Here is a 21,258-nt window from a genome sequence, read left to right on the forward strand (position 1 = left end):
ATCTCCCTTTTAAATCAGTCAAGTTATTACAGATCTTAATCACATTTACACCTAAAATCTCCTGGCCATTGCCAGAAAATGTAACCTAATCTTGGGGAGTGGGAGTTCATCATATTCACAGATCCTACCCACACTCTATAGAGGGGAGGGGATTATAGAGAGGATACACATCAGAGGTAAGAACTCTTGGGGCCCATCCTAGAATTCGGCCTACTACAGAAGGGATAAAAATCTTTGTTCAATCTAGCTTTTACATTTTCTTTAATGTTGTTCTTTTCATAGTGTTTTAAAACATTTCCTACTGAAAGCAAAATACTTCAGGATACTTTAACTTCATATAAAATGTGTTTGTACTACAATTACTCATTACATAAGATGTTAAACGACTGGTGCTTTAAAATTCAACCAAGTACATCATTCATGGTTCACAACATTCTCCATCAATTCTGCCCCAAGGCATAAGTGTTTACCAAAGCGATTTGTTTAAAACAGAAACTAAGATTCATTCAGAATAAAACTGTTTGATTTTCCTGTTAGAACTTAGGTATTTTAGGTTATACATTTTATATTGAATTCACATGATTATAGGTACTCATACAAAACTCTTGTAATCTGTAGTTAGCATTTAGAGCATTTCTCAACCTGTTACCTTATGTATATACTGTGAAATTTGATTCAATGACTCAAAAGTTAGGAAATTCAGTTTTAAAATGTTTTATTTCACAGTTTATAAAAAAAGTATATGTACAAGACTCAAATAGAAAGGCAGCTTTCAATCACAAATGGATGAGACAGTAGTCTTTCAAACTCTACTGTAGAAGCATATTTAAGGCACACACCTCAATGTTAGGCATAAATAATTTTAACTATGCAGTCCAAGTTCTGGGTTTTATAACACATCTGCAAATATAAGACCCTGTGGTCAAATTTTAAGATTGGTGAAGTCAATCTGAAACTGCTTATATACTGAGTACAGGCTTTACTATTACAAATAGAAGATGTTAACTAACAAAATAGCAGTCCTCAAAGATCTTTGTCCCATGCTTATACACCAGCAATCTGCTAATTTCCCTTCTTGTAGTTACTCTTCAAATTGTAGTCATTATGCATTGAGTTCCCTATGCATCTCACCCATCTCCTTTATCTGAAATAGAAGAGAAAAAAATTTTAGGTAATTTTCCAACCTTTTGTTCATCCTGAAAAGTTATTAAAAAAGAGGAAAGCAAGATGGATTATTCAGTTTATGAGCCTTATTTGGAAAAAGTAAAAAATGTACTACAAGGAAGCACACACTGAATGCATGACCCAAAGAATTTGGAGGTACAATGGCCAAAGTGATGGGGAAGCAGCAGGTGAGCTAGATCTGTAAGAATGGATATGGGCTTTATTAAATGTATGCCATTTTTACATCCAGTAAGAATCAATGTATTTTCTATGATCAATCTTTTAATTTTATAGATGAGGACACTGAGTTCAGAATTAGGTGACTTGTATCAGACCACATAGTTAGTTATATAGGCAAAGCTGAGACAAGATGATGGAAACTACCACTGCTGGCAAACATTCTACCATGTGGCATGCATGGGACCAATACTTTATACCGACTACTTTGTTTAATCTTTCAACAGGTCTGTAGTATCATCCCCAGTTTATAGACAAGGAAACATGGAGGCTTAAAGAAGTTAAATAATTTGCCTGCCCAGCTAACAAGTGGTCAGACCCACATCTGTATTACCGTGCTACAATACACTGTCATTCCACCTTTCTGTTATGCTTCAGTTCAGGGAGTCTGTCCCCTAGACCTGTGGTCACTAAACCAGGTAAGCCAGATGATCAACTATGATCTGGGAAAAAAAGTTGTAACTTTCTAGTTGTACTGGATTGTTTTCAGTATTCTTTTACATTTCTGTGTTTCTTGGTAAGATATTAGTAAAAAGCACACATACAAGTATAAATAAATGCATAAATATGTAAAATGGTGGGTATACTGAAAATGTTTTTGACAGGGTTCAGGAACAAGTGTGTTTCACATCCAATTCCAAGTGACTGACATACTAACGATCTGACAGTCTGTTTCCACACTAATGTACATGACTAGTTAGCATGCAACTGCTCCAGTAGGACATAAACTAAGGTCTTTTTTACTGATTATTTCACTGGCAGAGACAGTAAATCAGGTCATCAGTCCCAAGGAGCTTCTCCAACATGAATCCATAGAATATGCCTCAAAGATTCCACTAAAAGCTGACACTTCAGCAAACAAAAATGTAGGCTTCCTATCCACTCCTCTTTGAGGCAAAGCTCAGTACTAGCTGGTCTGCTGTGGAACTCATGCAAGAGAATGTTAAGTATGAGGTGCCTGGGTGGCTCAGATGGTTAAGGGTCTGCCTTCAGTGCAGGTCATGATCTCAGGGTCCTGAGCCCCACATCCTGTCTCCCCTCAGCGGGGAGTCTGCTTGCCCCTCTCCCCACTTATGCTTGCTCTCTCAATAAATAAAATCTTTAAAAAAAAAAAAGGGGGGGGATATAAATAATGAAGCTTTGAAAGACAGTCCCTAACCCTAAGGATTACATTATAAAGGGGCACCAGCATAACTGAGTCTTATCAGTGTCTAGAAAGGTACGGTGATTATCAGGAATAGGAAATTTTAAAAGGGGCTCTTTATATAAAGTTATCCATTTACCTCAGCTTTCTCATACTTTGCCATTCTGTTCTTTCTGGAAATAACCTGAATGGAAGAAAAATGATTACTATTTAAGGACTGCTATCCAAAGAAAAAGTTATCTAAATTGACACATAAATGCTTTTCATGGATACAATTCATATCTGAATAAATTTAACTTAAAAAATCTATCCAAAGACATTATTTCTTAAATGAAAATTTCCCTACGAAACTAAAAGAAAAAAAGCCTACACTTATCATGAGGTGCACTCTGTATAGAATTGCTGTATCATGTTGTACACCTGAAATACACTGAATATTGTATTAAAAAAAAAAAAATCAAAAAAACTTTCAAGACCTCCTTCCCCCCAAACCAAAATTTTGGAACAATAAAAAGCCTAGCACAACCAGTGAAACAAACCAAAAAACTGCACTGAGAAAACCATGAATAATCTTTAATAAAATCTAACAGCGTGGTAAGCAACTTTGCATTTTCTGTTCCATCCTTATACAAATATACACAAAAATATATGTGCATGAGTTCTGGGGAAGGGGAGGCAGTCTAAAAAAATGGGATCATACAATATCATTTCTCTCTTTGCACAGCCTGTATAATCATTGGAACTTTTCCAGATCAAAAGTTATAGATTATACTCATTATTTAATTAACTTTACTCCATACCATGGATATTCCATAATCTACTCATCAGTTCTCCTACAAATGTACATATAAGTCGTTTCCAGATTGATCTTTACTAGCAACACTATAATACATAGCCCTGACCATGCTTCCTATGAACCTGTGCTTTTATTTCTGCAGGACAATTTGATTTCTATGATTCTCTCATGTGTTTATTTCCCATCTGGATTTCTTCTGTAAATCCTCTATCCAGGCCTTTTACTATTCTTTATTTAAACTCATTATATGTTATGCTTAACAACCTTTTTCATTTTACGCATCATGAAGATTTTCCCCCAGCCGATCATTGACATTTTTCACTTTCCAGTATCTTTGCCATACAAAATGTTTAATTTCAATTTAGTCAAATATGTATCTTTTTGTTCATGGATTCCAGATTTCTCCCCTTACTTGCTTCCCTTTACCACAAGATTGTACACACGTTTCCTAAATTAATTTTGAGAGTTGTTCTAATTTTTTAACACTTTGGACCATCATCCACCTGGAATTTGGGTTTGAAAATGGGTGTACTGCTCCATGATGTGCCTTTCACACAGGTGGGCAACATGGCCTGCCATGGCGGGGTGAAATAGGAATGCACACTTTTTTCCTTCCAGATGGAGAGCCAAGTGTAATTCTACTGAACCAAAAATCCCTCGTATCTATTTCTAAATTCTGCTACGCTGTTAAGATTTGTAATGCTGGAGCATCCTTACATTTCTAGAGTAAACCCTGCTGTGTGCTTCTACTGAAGCACTGCTAAATTCGATTTGCGAATCTTGTTTAGAATCGCTCTTCATATTTACCACTTCCAATCCTTTCCATGGTAACGTTAACTGAGTTCTGTTGTTGCATTTCACTGAATGGTTTGGGAGTTCAGGGATTTTGCACTGATGCTAGTAGGACTGACACGTGGACTGTTTGAGCGAGAGAACTGACGGACATTTGCTGCCCGACAGCCACATAACCGATCTGTGAGGGGCTCAGCTACAAGCTTTTCTCAGATTGGTATCCTTTCTTGCTTCAGAAAGTGACTGTTTTATAAAAAAGGACCAGATTCAAGAGATTCGTTCACTATACGGAATTATAAAAAATGAAGCTTTTGTTTCATGAACATGTTCCAGAACACGGGTGTAGCTCTCTCAAGCTGTCACCTTTTCGTGAAAGAATATGCCCTTAAGAGAAAGTTGACTTGTTCTATACTCACCAGCACAACGATTCCAGCAATAACTGCTAAGGTCACGACCACAATGACAGCAATAATACCAGCTTGTAGACCCTGCATTGAAAATTCAGGTGGTTTTTCATCAACATAGTAAATTGCAGTTCGACTGGGATCCAAATCCAATTGTTCCCCATTTATTCTCAGGTCCATTCTGTTGGAATGGAACAAGGATTCATCTTTAACCTATATTGAGAAGGAGAGAAACAATTTAAAATATTTAAGAAAACCCACCATAGGGACGCCTGGGTGGCTCAGTCATTAGGTGTCTGCCTTTGGCTCAGGTCATGATCCCTGGGTCCTGGGATTGAGTTCCACATCTGGCTCCCTGCTCAGCAGGAGCCTGCTTCTCCCTGCCTCTTCCCTTGCTTGTGCTCTCCGACAAATAAAATCTTAAAAAAAAAAAAAAAGAAAGAAAGAAAAGAAAAGAAAACCCACCATGGCCACACAGAATTACTAGTCAATTCTACACCAGAAGAACTGCTGCCAAGGATTTTTGTAGTTTCAGTGGGATCATCCTCATGCACTCAGACTTAAAAGAAAACTTTATTGCGGGAAAATTTCCAACATATATGAAAGTAGAAAGAATAGTATAATGAAGTCCCATTATCCCTATCATTCCGGATTCAACAATATACACATGTGGCCAACCTTCTTCAACCCATTCTTCCTTCCATCCTTCCTCCCTCCCTCTCCCCCAGGCCAGTTTATTTTAAAGCAAATACCAGGTTTCATCAGAAAATGGCTCAATAGACTATATTAAGGTTTATTTTTTATAATAATAAAGTAGAAACAAATTACTTATCTTTCTAAAAAGATTTTCTTTATTTATTTGACAGAGAGAGAGCACAAGTAGGCAGAGCTGCAGGCAGAGAGAGAAGGAGAAGTAGGCTCTCTGCTGAGCAGGGAGCACAGTGCAGGGCTTGATCCTAGGACCTTGGGATAATGACCTGAGCTGAAGGCAGCCACTTAGTCGACTGAGCCACCCAGGTGTCTGAAACAAATTATTATTATTATTATTTTTTAAAGATTTTACTTATTTATTTGACAGAGAAAGGACAAGTAAGCAGAGAGGCAGACAGAGAGAGAGGGGGAAGCAGGCTCCCCAATGAGCAGAGAGCCTGATGCAGGGCTCAATCCCAGGACCCTGAGATCATGATCCAAGCTGAAGGAAGAGGCTTAACCCACTGAGCCACCCAGGCACCCCCAGAAACAAATTATTTTAATCACACTAGTTCCACATCATTTCTTACTTTAACTTCTTGTGCACGGACACTATAATGGGATATACACACTAAGTAACTATGAAGGATGCAATAGGTCAGAATTATGAGAGAAAATATTCTAGGTAAAAGAATTTGGAAAAAAGGCATAAATACCCAACAAACAGGTTAGAAAGGTGTGTGAAAAAGATGAATGGGTCAGATGAGGACAAAGTTAATTGCAGCATAAGAACCACGAGGACAAAGTTAATTGCAGCACAAGAACCACTCAGAGAACAGAGGGGTGGTTGATGTGTAAGTGGAGAAAAAGATGATGAAAGATCTTAAATCCATTGAGACATGACAGACAACATTACATTTCTAAAAACAAGAATAAAACGAAGATGATTATACTCACATCTTTTTCAAAATAGTAAGCCACATCAGCTATGTCCACATCACTCTGAGTTTTCTGAGATGAATTTTGCATCAGATCAATAGTGATAAGATCATTTTCATACTGGGGGAGAAATGAAAAATGCAAATCATTATCAATACAACCAAAATCATGTAAAAATATGTTTCAAAAATCTGAATATTCAGTTTTTTATTTTCTGTAATCCACACGTGTCAGCGTTCCTTTCCATTAGTAGGTAACTATAATTCACAAATCTTTAGGAGATTTTAAAAATCTACTCAAGGGAACACAGCAATAGAAATAAAGGTAAAGATGATGCGTATTTTGTTTTCAGAAGAGTATTTTCTTCCCTTGGAAAAAACTTAAAACAAGATATTAAAGTATCTTATTTGAGGACACTTGAGTGGGAGCTTGATTCTCCCTCTTTTCTGCTTGCCACTCCCCTTGCTTATGGCTCTCTGTCAAATAAATAATTAAATCTTTAAAAAAATTTTTTTAAATAAATGAAGTACCTTATTCGAAAAAAAGAAAATTTTTTTTTAATTTGAGGGTGCCTGGCTGGCTCAGTCGATAGAGCATGCAACTCTTGATCTCAGGGTCATGAGTTCAAGCCTCACACTGGTCAAAGAGCTTACTTAAAAAAACAAAACAAAACAAAACAAAAAATAAAGTATCTTATGTGGTTAGAACTACTTTAAAAATAAAATGCTAGGGGCTCCTGGGTGGCTCAGTTGGTTAAGCATCTGCCTTTGGCTCAGGTCATGATCTCACAGTCTTGGGACGACGGAGCCCCACATTGGGCTCCCTGCTCAATGGGTAATCTGCTTCTCCCTCTGTGCTCACTGCACACATACTTTCTCAAATAAATAAATAAAATCTTTTTAAAAATAAAATGCTTAAGAAATGCAATATGCATTTACCATGTTCTGCTTTTAAGGAGCAGAAAAGTATAGTCCCTCCTATCCTTAAAAATGACATCAATTTTCTGTCTTGGAAAAGTTCCATCACACTGGGACACCTGGGTGGCTCAGTGGGTTAAAGCCTCTGCTTTCGGCTCAGGTCATGATCCCAGGGTCCTGGGATGGAGCCCTACATTGGGGTCTCTCTGTTCAGCAGGGAGCCTACTTCCACCCCCCCGCCCCGACTATTTGTGATCTCTGTCAAATAAATAAATAAAATGTTTAAAAAAAAAAAAAGTTCCATCACATTATTCAAGTATTTTTCAACCAGAGATACTACATTTTCCTTAAGGATAAAACAGGTTTTCAAAGATTATGGAAGGAAAACAAGAAATTTGAATTATTAAGTGTCCTGGGTTTAAACGGTTGTTCAAATGCAGCTTAACCACTATCAAAAGTCATACCCAAAGTACTCTATCTCACTAAGTTTCAGCTAAAGCTCATTTACTAAAAACAAACATCTTACCAGAATATTTGTGATATATTTTGGATCCAGCTGATAACGAGTTGTGATTGTCTCCTTAAGTGCACTGTAAATAATTAAAAAACTGTGTTACTTAAAAATGCATACTACATAGCGTTAAGAAGCACTATTTTTTTTTAAGAGGCACTATTTTTTTTTTTTTAAAGACTTTATTTATTTATTTGACAGACAGAGATCACAAATAGGCAGAGAGGCAGGCAGAGACAGAGAGAGGGAAGCAAGCTCCCTGCTGAGCAGAGAGAGCCCGATGCAGGGCTCGATCCCAGGACCCTGAGCTCATGACCTGAGCCGAAGGCAGAGGCTTTAACCCACTGAGCCACCCAGGCGCCCCAAGAAGCACTACTTTTTAACTAAGCAGGTAGTTCAAGCTCTAGAACTGTCATTAATCAAACTCATTTTAAAAATGTTATGCCAGGGGCGCCTGGGTGGCTCAGTGGGTTAAACCTCTGCCTTCAGCTTGGGTCATGATCTCGGGGTCCTGGGATCGAGCCCCATATCGGGTTCTCTGCTCAGCAGGGACCCTGCTTCCTCCTCTCTCTCTCTGCCTGTCTCTCTGCACACTTATGATCTCTATCTGTCAAATAAATAAATAAATTAATTAATTAAAATCTAAAAAAAAAAAAAAAAGTTATGCCATTTTGCAACTAACAGTGACACTAAAACTGCCGAGTTATAGTTTGATTAGAAACAGGATTATTTAAACAGGATCCTAGTTCTGCTCACAGATTATAATTATTAATTACAAGAGGTGAGGCGTCTCAGTGGCTCGGTTAAACGTCTGCCCTCAGCTCAGGTCATGATCCCAGGGTCCTGGGATTAACCTCTGTGTCAGGTTCCCTGTTCTGCAGGGTGTCTGCTTCTCCCTGTGCCTCTCTCCCTGCTTGTGCACACTCTCTTTCAAATAAATAAAATCTTTTTTAAAAATTAAAAAAAAAATTATTACAAAGAAGTAACCAGTAAATCTACATTACAAACCTGATACCTTCTTAACCACAGTTAACATCACTAATAAAGAAACTAGAAGACATCATGTGCTTCCTGATGTGAAGTACTAAGAAGGAAACACGATCACTTACAAGTTTTTCTGTCAAAAATGCTTAGCCTGGATTTAATTATGAGGAAACATCAGGTAAATCCAAATCTGAGGGACAGCCTATGAAATAATCTGCCTATACTCTTCAACAATATCAACATCATGAAGAGGTGAAGGACTAAAAAAGGCCAAGACCATGTTCCATATTAAAAGAGACTAAAGCATCACAACTAAATCCAATACATGATCTTAGATTGGGTTCTGGATGAAAGGGGGAAAAAATTACCATAAAGATCAATGTTGGGAAAAATGATGCAATATGGTATAACATTAAATCTCCTGAATCTGGTAACTGTAGAGTGGTTATATAACAGAGTGCCTTCTGGGGAGCCTGGCTGGCTGAGTTGGTAGAGCATGCGACTCTTATCTTGGGGTTGTGAGTTCAAATCCCACATTGGGCTTAGAGATTACAAGAAAGAGAAAGAAAGAAAGGAAAAAAGAGTGTCTTTTATTCCTAGGAAAGATACACTGAAGCATTTAGCCATAAAGGGGCAAGTCTACAACTTGTTCTCATATGATTCTGGGAAAAAATATCTACACGTTTAGGGAGATATACAAACTACACATCAACATAAAAAGAAAATGGGGCAAAATGTTCATTGGTGACTCTGAGTGGAGAGTACCACAGGAATCTGTACTATTCTTGCAACTCTATTTCAAAATAAGGTTAAAACATTATAGTGTACTATTATTTTTCATAAACACAAAGAGGTATTAAGACTTGTTTTAGTTTCTCTAATGGCTTAGAATGAAAACCTGAATACCACCTGTGCAAATATAATGCACCTAACAGTACGTACGTTCTCAAACTTTCTGTATCATAAGGTGTTTCTCTTGTTTTGTGCTTCAGTTCAATGATGATCCAGCTGCAAGGTAAAAATACAGTATTTTATGACTATAACAACTCAGCCTTTTACAGTATTCTCCTAATAAGCTAACAGCAAAATTCCCAAGTGGAACTCCAGTACAATCAACAAAAAAGGATTCATGCAATAGGTTTGCCCTTCATTTCTTCCTTGGCCCCCACACATTGCTCATAAAGCACTCATCCAGGAGAAAACACCCTTTTAAACACGTCAACCTCTGGCTTTGGGCCACCATATTCAAGGTCATGTAAACTCAAGGCTTAGCTGGTCATGCTAGGCCACATTCATGGGAAGAGACAAAAAGGCACCGAGAGAAAGAGAAAAGTGACCATGAGGCTCCAGAAGACCAAAAGAGAGAGTGCCTTTATAGGTGTGGATGACTTTCCAGCTCTAGCCACTTTTAATAAAGCCTCTTTTGTTTAAGCTAGCTTGAGTGTGTTTCTGTTCCTTTTTACTGTATAAAATAAATTTTATTATTTTAATTCTAGTTCACTAACACACAGTGCAACACTGGTTTTAGGGGTAACCATATCTCGTTTTAAAACACAATAAATGAGTAAATATATAAACAACTTAAGTTTTTCACATATACTTAACACTAACTGAACTTTCAAATCTGACGAGTGTTAAGGAAAAATAGAAGAGGAAAACCATGTTTAGTATACTACCACAAGGAAAATTTTTTAAATAAGAAAAACATATTGCTAGTGAAGGGTCTATAACAAACTGGTGACATCAGTTCTGTGAAGGTAAACTGGGTAGTTGGGGGAGGGGTTGAGATAAAATGGAAACTGCACTGTATACATACCCTTTCCTCTCTTTTGAATTCTAAACCACCAAGTCATATTACATATTCAAAAATAAATTTACTTAAACAAATCTGAAAAGTATGAAAACAAGAATATGAGAGCCCGACTCACTAGGTCCGCACTCGTTCGGAGCAGGATATTTCCTCGTCATCATCCTTATCTGTTCTTCGGACCCCTGCAGTGTTCACACACCAGCACGTGGTGGTGCCATTGCACTGCTTGGCTTTAAAGAGCCCCTTCTCATCACAGTCAGGATCATAGAGCCCGTCATTATTCTGGAAAGCCCCCTCAGGTCTCACTCTTCTCCCAGACTTTGAGCTGGTCATTTCCGCCTTCATCACCAAACATTTGGTTGCCACTGTAAAGAAACCTTAATGTCACACTGAAAAGGAACTGCAGTTTTATGCTTAAGGAAAAAAAAATTTAATTTGGGGCGCCTGGGTGGCTCAGTCATTAAGCGTATACCTTGAGCCCCACATTCAGCTCCTTGCTCAGTGGGAGGCCTGCCTCTCCCTCTCCCACTCCCCATCCTCGCTTGTATTCCCTCTTTCTCTCTGTCAAATAAATAAAATCTTAAAAAAATTTAACTCCAAACTCCCAGAGCCAAAGATTATTGCAGACTTACATGTTCCCATGTTCACTTTCTAAATTTTAAGATGCTTCAGCTATGAGATGATTTTGACAAAATAATATGATTCAAATTTGAGCCCAAAAAAATGCTTCCCAACTTGAGATACATCAATTTTAAAAGGCTAGGTCAAAATACAACTTAAAGGCAATGAGGATATTCTACTCACGTTTTGAGCAAATGACGGAATTTTGTGCACCAAGCGAAGTACACTCGCACTGACCATGTGTGTTCAAAGAGCAGTTTGTGGTCAGTTTATAGTTTTCACAGACACATGCTAGATAAATTAAAAAAACAAAATCCCTTTTTACAATGTGAATCCGACTATGAACTCTGGTGTCTCAGCTAAATTACACTCTAACAATAATGCCTAAGTTACAGAGCCACAAAGCCTTAAAATGTTTTATTTTTCAGCTGTAATTTGAGTGGCTGATACTGTGGTGAATGGTTTGTATATATATTCTACAGACACATAGTCTAATTTGCATGCATTCCCATTTTGATTTTTTTAAGCCAAGAATATAGCCCTCCAAAAATCAGATTCAGCTCTGTCTCCATGATGACACTCCCAGTCTCAGATCCTTCCCTCCCCAGGTTCTGCTAGACAAACTCTTGCCTGTTAGCTACTGACTCTTCCTGAAAATCAACAATTACAATTCTGAGATCTGGAATAACTCACATTTCCTCCCTCCTCTCAGCCCGTTTCCTTAAAAAGAGATGCTTGTTTTTGAGCTTAATGGTAACACAGCCAACACTTGGACAATTTTGTGTCTTGGAAAAATTATACTTTCACATGAACTTGGGGACACTTTTGTTTGTGGCCTTCCTAACCAAATTAAATCCTAGTACCCAACTTCGAAAGTGATATTACACAGCTCATCCTGGATAGTAATGCCAGTTTAATAGTTGTATCTTTGGGCACCTGGGTGGCTCAGTCGGTTAAGCAACTGCTTTCTGCTGGGGTCATGGTACCAGAATCCTGGGATCGAGAGTCCCACCCACATCAGGCTCCCAGCTCAGGGGCAAGTCTACTTCTCCCTCTCCCTCTGCCCCTTCTCTCTCTCTCTCTCTCTCAAATAAATAAAATCTTAAAAAAAAATGGTTTTATCTTTGACTACCTCAAAAGTTCGTTTTAACTTCAAAATGGCAAGTCCCTCTAATTCATTCTAATTGTTAGCTAAGAGAACACAATCACTAACAATAAAAACCACTGTGACAAACCAAAGAATTTTTATACTGCTTCATATGTCAAGTTGGCTTTAGTTATTCCCTGTTTAAGTTATAATTAATATGAACCACCTATATAGTCCGTCCAGCACTAAACTCAGTATTGGGATCACAAAAGGAGACAGTGGCCGTCCTCAGGGAGTTAAAGCCTTATGCAGCACTCTACTGTATAGAGGCTCAAAAGCACCTTTTCATGTCCAAGGGATGTGAAATTTAAAACAGACCAATCAGGTATAGATTTTTCTGAACCTATAGCAACTACCATCACTTTAAAGCAATTTAAGATTAAGTATTTAGACTTGGACTGGAGCTAGAAAAACAGGAGTTGATTACACGCATTATTTTGAAAGTGTAATGAATTAGACCCATGCTCTGTTGGTGAAGGTTTCCTTTCCAGAAAGCTCTGGCCAACTGCCACTCTATCTCCGGCCACCATCTCACAAAAAAATCAAGAGATGGCAGACAAGATGTTTATTCCAAACTAAGAAAACCGTGATCAAACCACATGCCCATTATGGGGATAGGAGCGCGGCGACCTTCTACACCAGAGACTGTCCCGTCACCACTTACACTGTGGCTTCCAAGACTAAAAGAAACGGAAAACTCTGGATGTTATGTGGGACTAAACACACACACACACACACACACACACACACACACACACACACGATATAGAACTGCTTTTCCGTCTAGGGCAATGTTTACAGCAGTGTCTAAAAGAAAAATATACTGGAATAAATAATGGGATTCTCTTCAAGTGCTGGGATTGTGGGTTTGTTTTGGTTTTGGCTTTTATTCTTTACACATACCGGTATTTCTGGGTTCCCTATAGTAAACTTGGCATTACCTACACCATGCTTAAAAAAGGGGAAACACCCCCACTCACACAACAGGCTGTGAAGGCCCAGGACTAGCCTCCGCGCGCAGGTGCGTAGCGGTCCCAGCGGCCTCCCTGCAGCCACCTATCCCGCCTCGAGACCCACATCCGGGGCCAGCCACAGGTGCCGAGGGGCGGGGCGGGCCAGCGGAGGGTCGCCGCCAACTCCCCCTCCCGGCGCGTGCTAGTTTCCGCCCGCTAGGACCCCAGGCAGGAGCCCAGGCCGGAGGAAGTAGGCGCGCACAGAGGGCGCCGAAAAGTCCCTGGACACGGCCACTCGGTTCCCTGCCTGCCCCGCGCCCCTGCTCCGGCCCATCTTCTTGGAGAGCGGTGCAAGGCGGCGAAATGAGGCGGCTCCCTCGCGGCCGTGGGAGCGGGCGCCTTCCCGCCGCCTTCTGCGCGCAGAGGGGCCTGGGCTGGGGCAGCCCCGCGCGGTCCGTTCCAGACGAGCAGGCGTGGCCGGCCGCCCCTTAACCACCATCTCCGTCTCGGATGCCGAGGAGCGTCCCCGCCCGGCCCAAGCCCAGAACTCTCTTCCTTACCTTTCTGAGCCACGGCCACCGCCACGGTGGCCGCCGCGAACAGAAGCCCGAACGCGAGGACCTGGGGGCGCGCCATATTGCGCGCGCGTCGTCGAGAGGGGCGCGAGGCGGGCTGGGGGCTCACGGGAAGGAGCGCGGAGGGAGCAGGGCGCCGGGAGTCCCGGGGACGCGCGGGACCGCGTCGGAAGGACGGCGGCGAGGTGCTGCGGGGCGGACGGTGCGAGCTCGCCGAGGGACTGCGCACTCTGCAGACACGGCGGGGCGGAGCAAACCTGCCCTACCTGGCGGCCCCGCCTCCCGGGCCCGGCCCCAGGCTGCTCACCTCCGCCCGCAGGTCCCCGCGATGAGTCACCGCCTGGGGGCCGGCGGGCGGGAGCAAGCGCCCCTCCCCCACACCCGGCGCGGCCGTTGGGGCGCCACCCCTCCCCAGGTGTTAGCGAGCGGCGCCCAGCCCCGCGCGGCCGGCAGGTGCTTCCTCCTGCGGCAGCCCTTGGGGGCTGGAAAGGCGGTGGGCTGCGACTGTGACGGTTGGCAAGGACCGTTGGTGGCCACGGAGAAAAACTGAGTCTTCCTTTTACCAGAGGAAGCACGACGTTGCACCTTGAAGAAATGGGGCCCCAAGGAAAGAGAGGTCTGGGAAGAGGAAGGTGGAAGCTGAAATGGAGGAATACAAAGGGAAGCGGGAATACCGTCCGAACCACAATAAAAAAAAGTCGACCTTTGAGCTTCACCTGGCGGCCATACTCCTTTGAAACTAGAAAAGAGCACTCTCCCTGGCTTCCGGCGGGGGTGGGGGGGATGACAAATTCATGTTCATTATAATCCTCATTCTTTTACCCTTTTTTTTTTTTTAAGAATTTATTTATTTGACAGAGAGATCACAAGTAGTCAGAGAGGCAGGCAGAGAGAGAGGAGGAAGCAGGCTCTCCGCAGAGCAGAGCCCGATGTGGGACTCGATTCCAGGACTCTGAGATCATGACCTGAGTCAAAGGCAGAGGCTTAACCCACTGAGCCACCCAGGCGTCCCTTTTACCGTTTTTATAAGCACTTTTAGCACTTGAAGATGTAAGAAAAGATGTTCCCATAGAGCGAAAAGATGTTCCCATAGAGCCAAAAGAAGAGAACTGAGAGGATTCCGGCTTCGATTAATATTGCAGAACAATGTTGATGAATCTTTTTGAAGTAGTAGATTCCGGCTTCGATTAATATTGCAGAACAATGTTGAATCTTTTTGAAGTAGATATGAAGGACAGTAATTTGTTTCAGTGCAAATGAATTCAAATTACGACATGCTATTATTAAGGTCTTAAAATAATCGTAATGCCTTGAGGTTTTCTAAGTATTGTTTTTTTTTAATTCTTTTTTAGAGATTTTATTCATTTATTTGAGAGATCACAAGTAGGCAGAGAGGCAGGCAGAGAGAGAGGAGGAGGCAGGCTCCCCACTGAGCAGAGAGCTCGATGCGGGGCTCGATCCCAGGACCCTGGGATCATGACCTGAGCTGAAGGCAGAGGCTTTAACCCACTGAGGCACCCAGGCGCACCTCTAAGTATTGTTTTTAATGTTATTTTGACTATCTGTAATAGGATAACCTGTTTTAAAAGGCTTTTTTTTTTTCAGTTTTAGAGTTCAAAAGAGGAAAGATTTGAAAAAGCAATTTTAAGATTCAACTAAATTCGATTAATATTTACAAGTGTATAACAAGTAAAAAATTATGAGGAATAATTATTGAGCAATAATGTAAGTTGTAGTCCTGTTGCCAGTTGATTAATGTAAATAGTCCCATTACAGTGAGTACCTGTAAAATTTGAATTTTACGTGGACATTAAATAAGCTGTTTAACTACTTAATGGTTAACTTTGTAAGAAAATCCTGTCAGTCTTCTAAACCTGTAAATCTGAGTTACTAGACCTGATTTTGGAACTTTGCAATCTGTTCAGCAATTTCAGGGGAAAGAATAGTAGTATCAAATCAGGAACAAGTTATCAACCCGCTTTTTTGCATTTTGGATATTTTCAGGAAGTTACACACTGCCAGCCCCCAAACCATACATACTTTTCCCAAGAATAATCTCACTGATTTTTGTGGCTTTATTTGCAAAATGTTCCATTGCGTGGTCTAACTCTGACCTAATCAAGAAGAAACTTGTTGGGCACCTGGGTGGCTCAGTTGTTACGTGGCTGCCTTCGGCTCAGGTGGTGATCCCAGGGTCCTGGGATCTAGGTCCACATCGGGCTTCCTGCTCAGTGGGAAGCCTGCTTGATTCCCTCTCTCTCTGTGTCTCTGTAAAGTAAATAAAATCTTAAAAAAAAAAAAAAAGAAGAAGAAGAAACTTGTCTTTTAACTTGACGGATGTTTATTAAATTGTTCCTCACAAAGTGAATTGAGTAAATATGATTACTAAATAAATGACAAGACGTCACACTAATCTCTGATTCACTGTAGCTGAGTATATGACCAAGATAGTTTGTTTTTTTTTTAAAGATTTTATTTATTTATTTGTCAGGGACAGAGGGAGAGAGAGCAAGCGAGCAGAGGCAGAGGGAGAAGCAGGCTCCCTGCCGAGCAAGGAGCGCGATGCGGGACTCCATCCTAGGACCCTGGGATCCTGACCTGAGCCAAAGGCAGCCGCTTAACCAACTGAGCCACCCAGGCGTCCCGTCCTGATAGTTTGTTTTTATAGCTCTTTAACACCTCTGCAGTTTGTCACTCACTGTTCAAAATTACTCTAATTTTATGCTTTGATTGTGAATCTTATAGGGTACCAGGGCCATATTGAAGAATATGTCTTAATATTTTTTAAAACTTTCATACCCAAGTATACTCCTAAAACTATTCTCAGATTTTACAGATGTTACTTTCAAATGTTGACAGTAACCAGTTTGCTGTATAATATTTGACGAAGAAATAGGACAAGATAGCCCCATTTTGAGCTCCTTGGTCAGTGGGGAGTCTGCTTCTCCCTGTCCCTTTGCCCCTCCCCCTGCTTGTGCTAGCACTGGCTCGCTCCCTCCCTCTCTCTCAAATAAATAAAATCTTTGTGGGGACCGGTGTGGCTTAGTTAGATAAACGGCTGCCTTTGGCTTAGGTCCTGGGATTGAGCCCTGATGAGCAGGGAGCCTACTTCCCTCTCTTCCTCTGCCTGCCACTCCCCTTGCTTGTGCTCTCTGTCTCTCTGTCAAATGAATAAATAAAATCTTTAAAAAAAAAGACAGGATTAAAAATTAAACTTTTCTGACCAAACACCTGCCATCAAATGAGAACCAAATTAAAAAACCGATATCAAAACCAAAGAATGGATGGAAATGGAAAGAAACTAATTAATAAAAATATAATTGGTAGTACAGGTGTACCTGGGTGGCTCAGTTGGTTAAGCATTTTTTTTTTAAGATATTATTTGACAGAACAAGTAGGGGAGCAGCAGGCAAAGGCAGAGGAGGAAGCAGGCTCCTGCTGAACAGGGAGTCCAGTGTGGGACTCGAGTCCAGTGTGGGACTCAATCCCAGGACCTTGGCATCATAACCTCAGCTGAAGGCAGAGGCTTAACCCACCAAGCCACCGAGGCACCCAACATTGCTCTTGTTATCAGCCCAGGTCTTCATTTCAGGGTCATGAGGGTCAATGCCTGTTGAGCTCACTTAAAAAAATAAAAAATAGAAAAAATAAATGGGATGCTAGGTGGCTCAGTCAGTTGAACGTCTACCTTTGGCTCAGGTCATGATCTCAGGGTCCTGGGATTCAACCCTGCATCAGGTTCCCTACTCAGTGCAGAGCCTGCTTTTCTCTCTCCCTCTGCTGCTCCCCCTGCTTGTGCTTTCTCTCTCTGACAAAAAAAAAAAAAAAAAAAATCTTTACAAAAAATTGTGTGTGTGTGTGTGTGTGTGTGTGTGTGTGTATCACAAAATATTGATTGAATAGGGATTTTGGTTTTGACTTTTTCTTGACTATGTAAGGGATACTTTTTTTTCTTTTAAGTAGACTCCGCACCCATGGAGAAAACTGGGAGCTCAAAATGGCTTAAACTCACAACCCTGAGATCAAGACCGAAGCTGATATCAAGAGTCTGACATTTAGCCAAAGGCAGAGGCTTAACCCAGCTGAACGGCCCAGGCACTCCAGTAACTTATAAGTAAAACAGAATCATCATTGAAGAATCCTGTTGCTTAAAAAACAATTAGAAATTTTAAGAAAAATTACCTAGTTACTGACCTACTACTTAATTTTCTTTAAGAAAATTACCTAGTTGGGGCGTCTAGATGGCTCAGTGGGTTAAGCCTCTGCCTTCGGCTCAGGTAATGATCTCAGGGTCCTGGGATTGAGCCCTGCATTGGGCTCTCTGCTCAGCAAGGAGTCTGCTTCCCCCTTCTCTCTCTGCCTGCCTCTCTGCCTACTTGTGCTCTATCTCTCTCTGTCAAAAAAACAAAACAAAACAAAAAAACTTTAAAAAAATTAAAAAAAAAATTACCTAGTTAATATCCTATAGTAGCTTCTTCACATAGATTTTAGAATGTGTGTGTGCATGTGTGCACGCGTGTGTGTGTATGGATAATATGTGAATTTAATGAAACCTTAAATTGGATAATTATTATTCTTGCAGATGGCTAAATGAAAGTATCATGTGTAAACATTTACTACAAAGGATTGCTAGTTTTTAGAATTTTTGTATTTTGGGGAACCTGGGTGGCTCAGTAGGTTAAGTGTCAGACTCTTGAATTCAGCTCAGGTCATGCATGAACTTAGGGTTGTGAGATGCAGCCCGGCCCTTGGCTTGCACTGGTTATGGAGACTGCTTAAGATTCTCTCTCTCTGGGGTGCCTGGGTGGCTCAGTCATTAAGCATCTGCCTTCAGCTAAGGTCGTGATTCCAGGATCCTGGGATCGAGCCCCGCATATTAGTAGAAAGGGGCGCCTGACTGGCTCGTTAAAGTATGCAACTCCTGATCTAGTGATTGTAAATTTGAGCCCCAAGTTGGGTATAGAGACTACTTAAAAATTAAAATCTTTTAAAAAAGAAAAAAAGAATGAAGAATGAAAGTTCTTGACCACTCCCTGCTCATGCTCTCTCTCTCTCTCTCTCACTTTCTTAAATAAATAAAAAAAATTTTTAAGGTTTTTTTGTAGAATCCACAGAGATGTCTTTCTTTTATCCCTGTTATGATAATTTGTCTCTTCCTTCTTTAAAATGACCAGTCTAGCTAGAGATTCATAAATTGTATAGCTTTTTACAAAAAGCCAAATTTTGTTTTATTGATGTTGCTTTATTGTTTGTCTGTTTTCTATTTCATTGGTTTTCTCATTTTTATAATTTCCCTTTTCCCACTAATTTTGGAGTTAATTTGCTCTCCTTCTTCTAACTTCCTAATGTAAAAGCTTAGATCAGTGATTTTGGACTTTTCTTCTCTTATAACATAAGCCTTTAAACCTATAATATCCTTCTAAGCACAGCTTTAGCTGCATCTACACATTTTGTTCTGTTATAATTATCATTCAATTAAAAATATTTTCTAGTTTTCCTTATGGTTTTTTTTATTGGCCTATAGATTATTAAGCAGTGTATTGTTTAATTTCCAAATATTTAAAGATTTTCTAGATATTTTTCTGTTACTGATTTCTGATTTAATTTCATTGGGGTCAGAGAATAAACTCTGGAAGATTTAAATCCTAAATTTATCAAGACTTGTTTCAAAACCCAGCCTTTCTTGGTGAATGTTCTGTGTGCTCTTGAAAAGAATTTTGGTAGGTGGAGTGTTCAAGTTGGTTGATGGTGTTTTTCAGGTCTTGTCTATTCCTTCTGATTTTATGTCCACCTCTCTCAAATATCGAGAGAAGAGTATTGAAATAGCCAAACCAAAGATAAATCATACCCATTTCAGTTATAGAGAGAAGAACATTGAAATAGCCAAGCCTAGATCATACCATGTATGCTTTCCTATACTTGTTTTATCACATACCTATCCATCTATCTGCCCATCTGTCATTAATCTGATGCATTTCCAAGCTAATTGAAGACTTTGTACACATTTTTCTCTAATTGCTGCTATATGTGTACTGTTAATTGAAGGTCAGTGTTTGCTTAGAGCTTGTTCTTTCTTTTTTTTTTCAGTAAAACAATACGAAGAAAAAAATGTGTTTGACACATACATACACTTGTGGTACAGACTCTTATCAAGATAAATATACCTTGGACGCTTGGGTTGCTCAGTGGTTAGGCATCCACCTTTGGCTCAGGTCATGATCCCAGGGTCCTGGGATTGAGTCCTGGATTGGGCTCCCTGATCAGGGGGAAGCCTACTTGTCTCTCTCTTGCACTCCCACTGGTAGTGTTCCCTCTCCCGAAGTGTCTCTCTCTGTTGGATGAATAGATAAAATCTTTTTTTTTTTTTAGATTTTATTTATTTATTTGACAGATGGATCAGAAGTAGGCAGAGAGGCAGGCAGAGAGAGAGGGAAAACAGGCTCCCTGCTGAGCAAAGAGCCTGATGAGGCTCGATCCCAGGACCCTGGGATCATGACCTGAGCCAAAGGCAGAGGTTTCAACCCACTGAGCCACCCAGGCACCCCTGGATAAAATCTTAAAAAAAAAAAAAAAGATATATTTATTTGAGAGAGACACAATGAGCAGGAAGAGAGGGGTAGAGGGAGAGAGAGAGAGAGAGAGGATCTTAAGCAGACTCTGCACTGAGCGTGGAGCCTGACTTGGGGCTCGTTCCCACAACCCTGCAATCATGACGTGAGTCAAAACCAAGAGTCAAACTCTTAACCCACTGAGCCACCCAGGTTCCCCAAGCATGTGGCTCTTAATATCAGCTCAGGTCTTGATCTCAGGGTTGTGAGTTCAAGCCCCACAATCTCACACTGGGTGAGGACCCTACTTAAAAAAAAAAAAAAAAAAAAAAAAAAAAAAGATAAATTTAACCATCATTTCCCAAAAGTCCTATTTTCCTTTCCTAGTCAATCCCTGCTCCCTGCAGATGTAATCCCAATTTTGATCTGTTTTCCAGTATTCATAGTTTACCTACTAAGGTGCTCAAGGGCAGCTTCGTGGACATGAAGCCTAGATAGTCACACAGGACCCCATGCTTAGAAGGGTAACATACTTGGTATAATGCAAGCTGTAACAACCTTGAAATTTTCAATATTCTAACAAGGAGTCCACATTTTCATTTTGTACTGAGCCCTGGAATGTATGTGGTTGGGCCCATTAGAGTTGTCATATAAATGGAATCAAACCATCTGTCATTCTTTGTGTAAAGCTTCTTTTACTCCTCATAAAAATTTTTGAAATTCATCATATTGCATGTGTTGGCAATTTGTTCTCTTTTATAGCTGAGAAGTATTGAACTGTATGAACATGCCACAATTTGTTTACTCCATCCTGCTATGGGTAGACAGGTGGGATATTTCCAGTTTGGGGCTATTATAAATAAAGTTGCTATACACCTTATTGTTACAAGTCTTTTACGGACACAAGAATGCCTTAGACTAGGTGTCTTAACAGGGGGCACTATATTGGACTTTTGGATAGGATATTCTTCAAAGTATTTCAAGGAGATTAGCCTCTACCCACTTAATCTACTCAGTCATTTAGAC

General features: G+C 40.5%; 1 protein-coding gene across 1 annotated transcript; it reads right to left on the minus strand.

The window, feature by feature from the left end:
* Positions 1-761: 761 nt before the first annotated feature.
* EPCAM (epithelial cell adhesion molecule) lies at positions 762-13,803 on the minus strand. Its single transcript, XM_032877850.1, has 9 exons — positions 13,670-13,803; positions 11,193-11,300; positions 10,507-10,753; positions 9,521-9,586; positions 7,610-7,673; positions 6,185-6,286; positions 4,550-4,750; positions 2,685-2,729; positions 762-1,144 (listed from the first exon to the last, which is right to left on the minus strand). The coding sequence occupies exons 1-9, from the start codon at positions 13,743-13,745 to the stop codon at positions 1,103-1,105; spliced, it is 951 nt and encodes a 316-aa protein (XP_032733741.1). The 5' UTR covers positions 13,746-13,803; the 3' UTR covers positions 762-1,102.
* Between the last annotated feature and the right edge of the window lie 7,455 nt (positions 13,804-21,258).

This window comes from Lontra canadensis, unplaced genomic scaffold (genome assembly GCF_010015895.1).
Source record: "Lontra canadensis isolate GAN:19392208 unplaced genomic scaffold, GSC_riverotter_1.0 scaffold61, whole genome shotgun sequence".
In the NCBI taxonomy this organism is placed as follows: Eukaryota; Metazoa; Chordata; class Mammalia; order Carnivora; family Mustelidae; genus Lontra; species Lontra canadensis.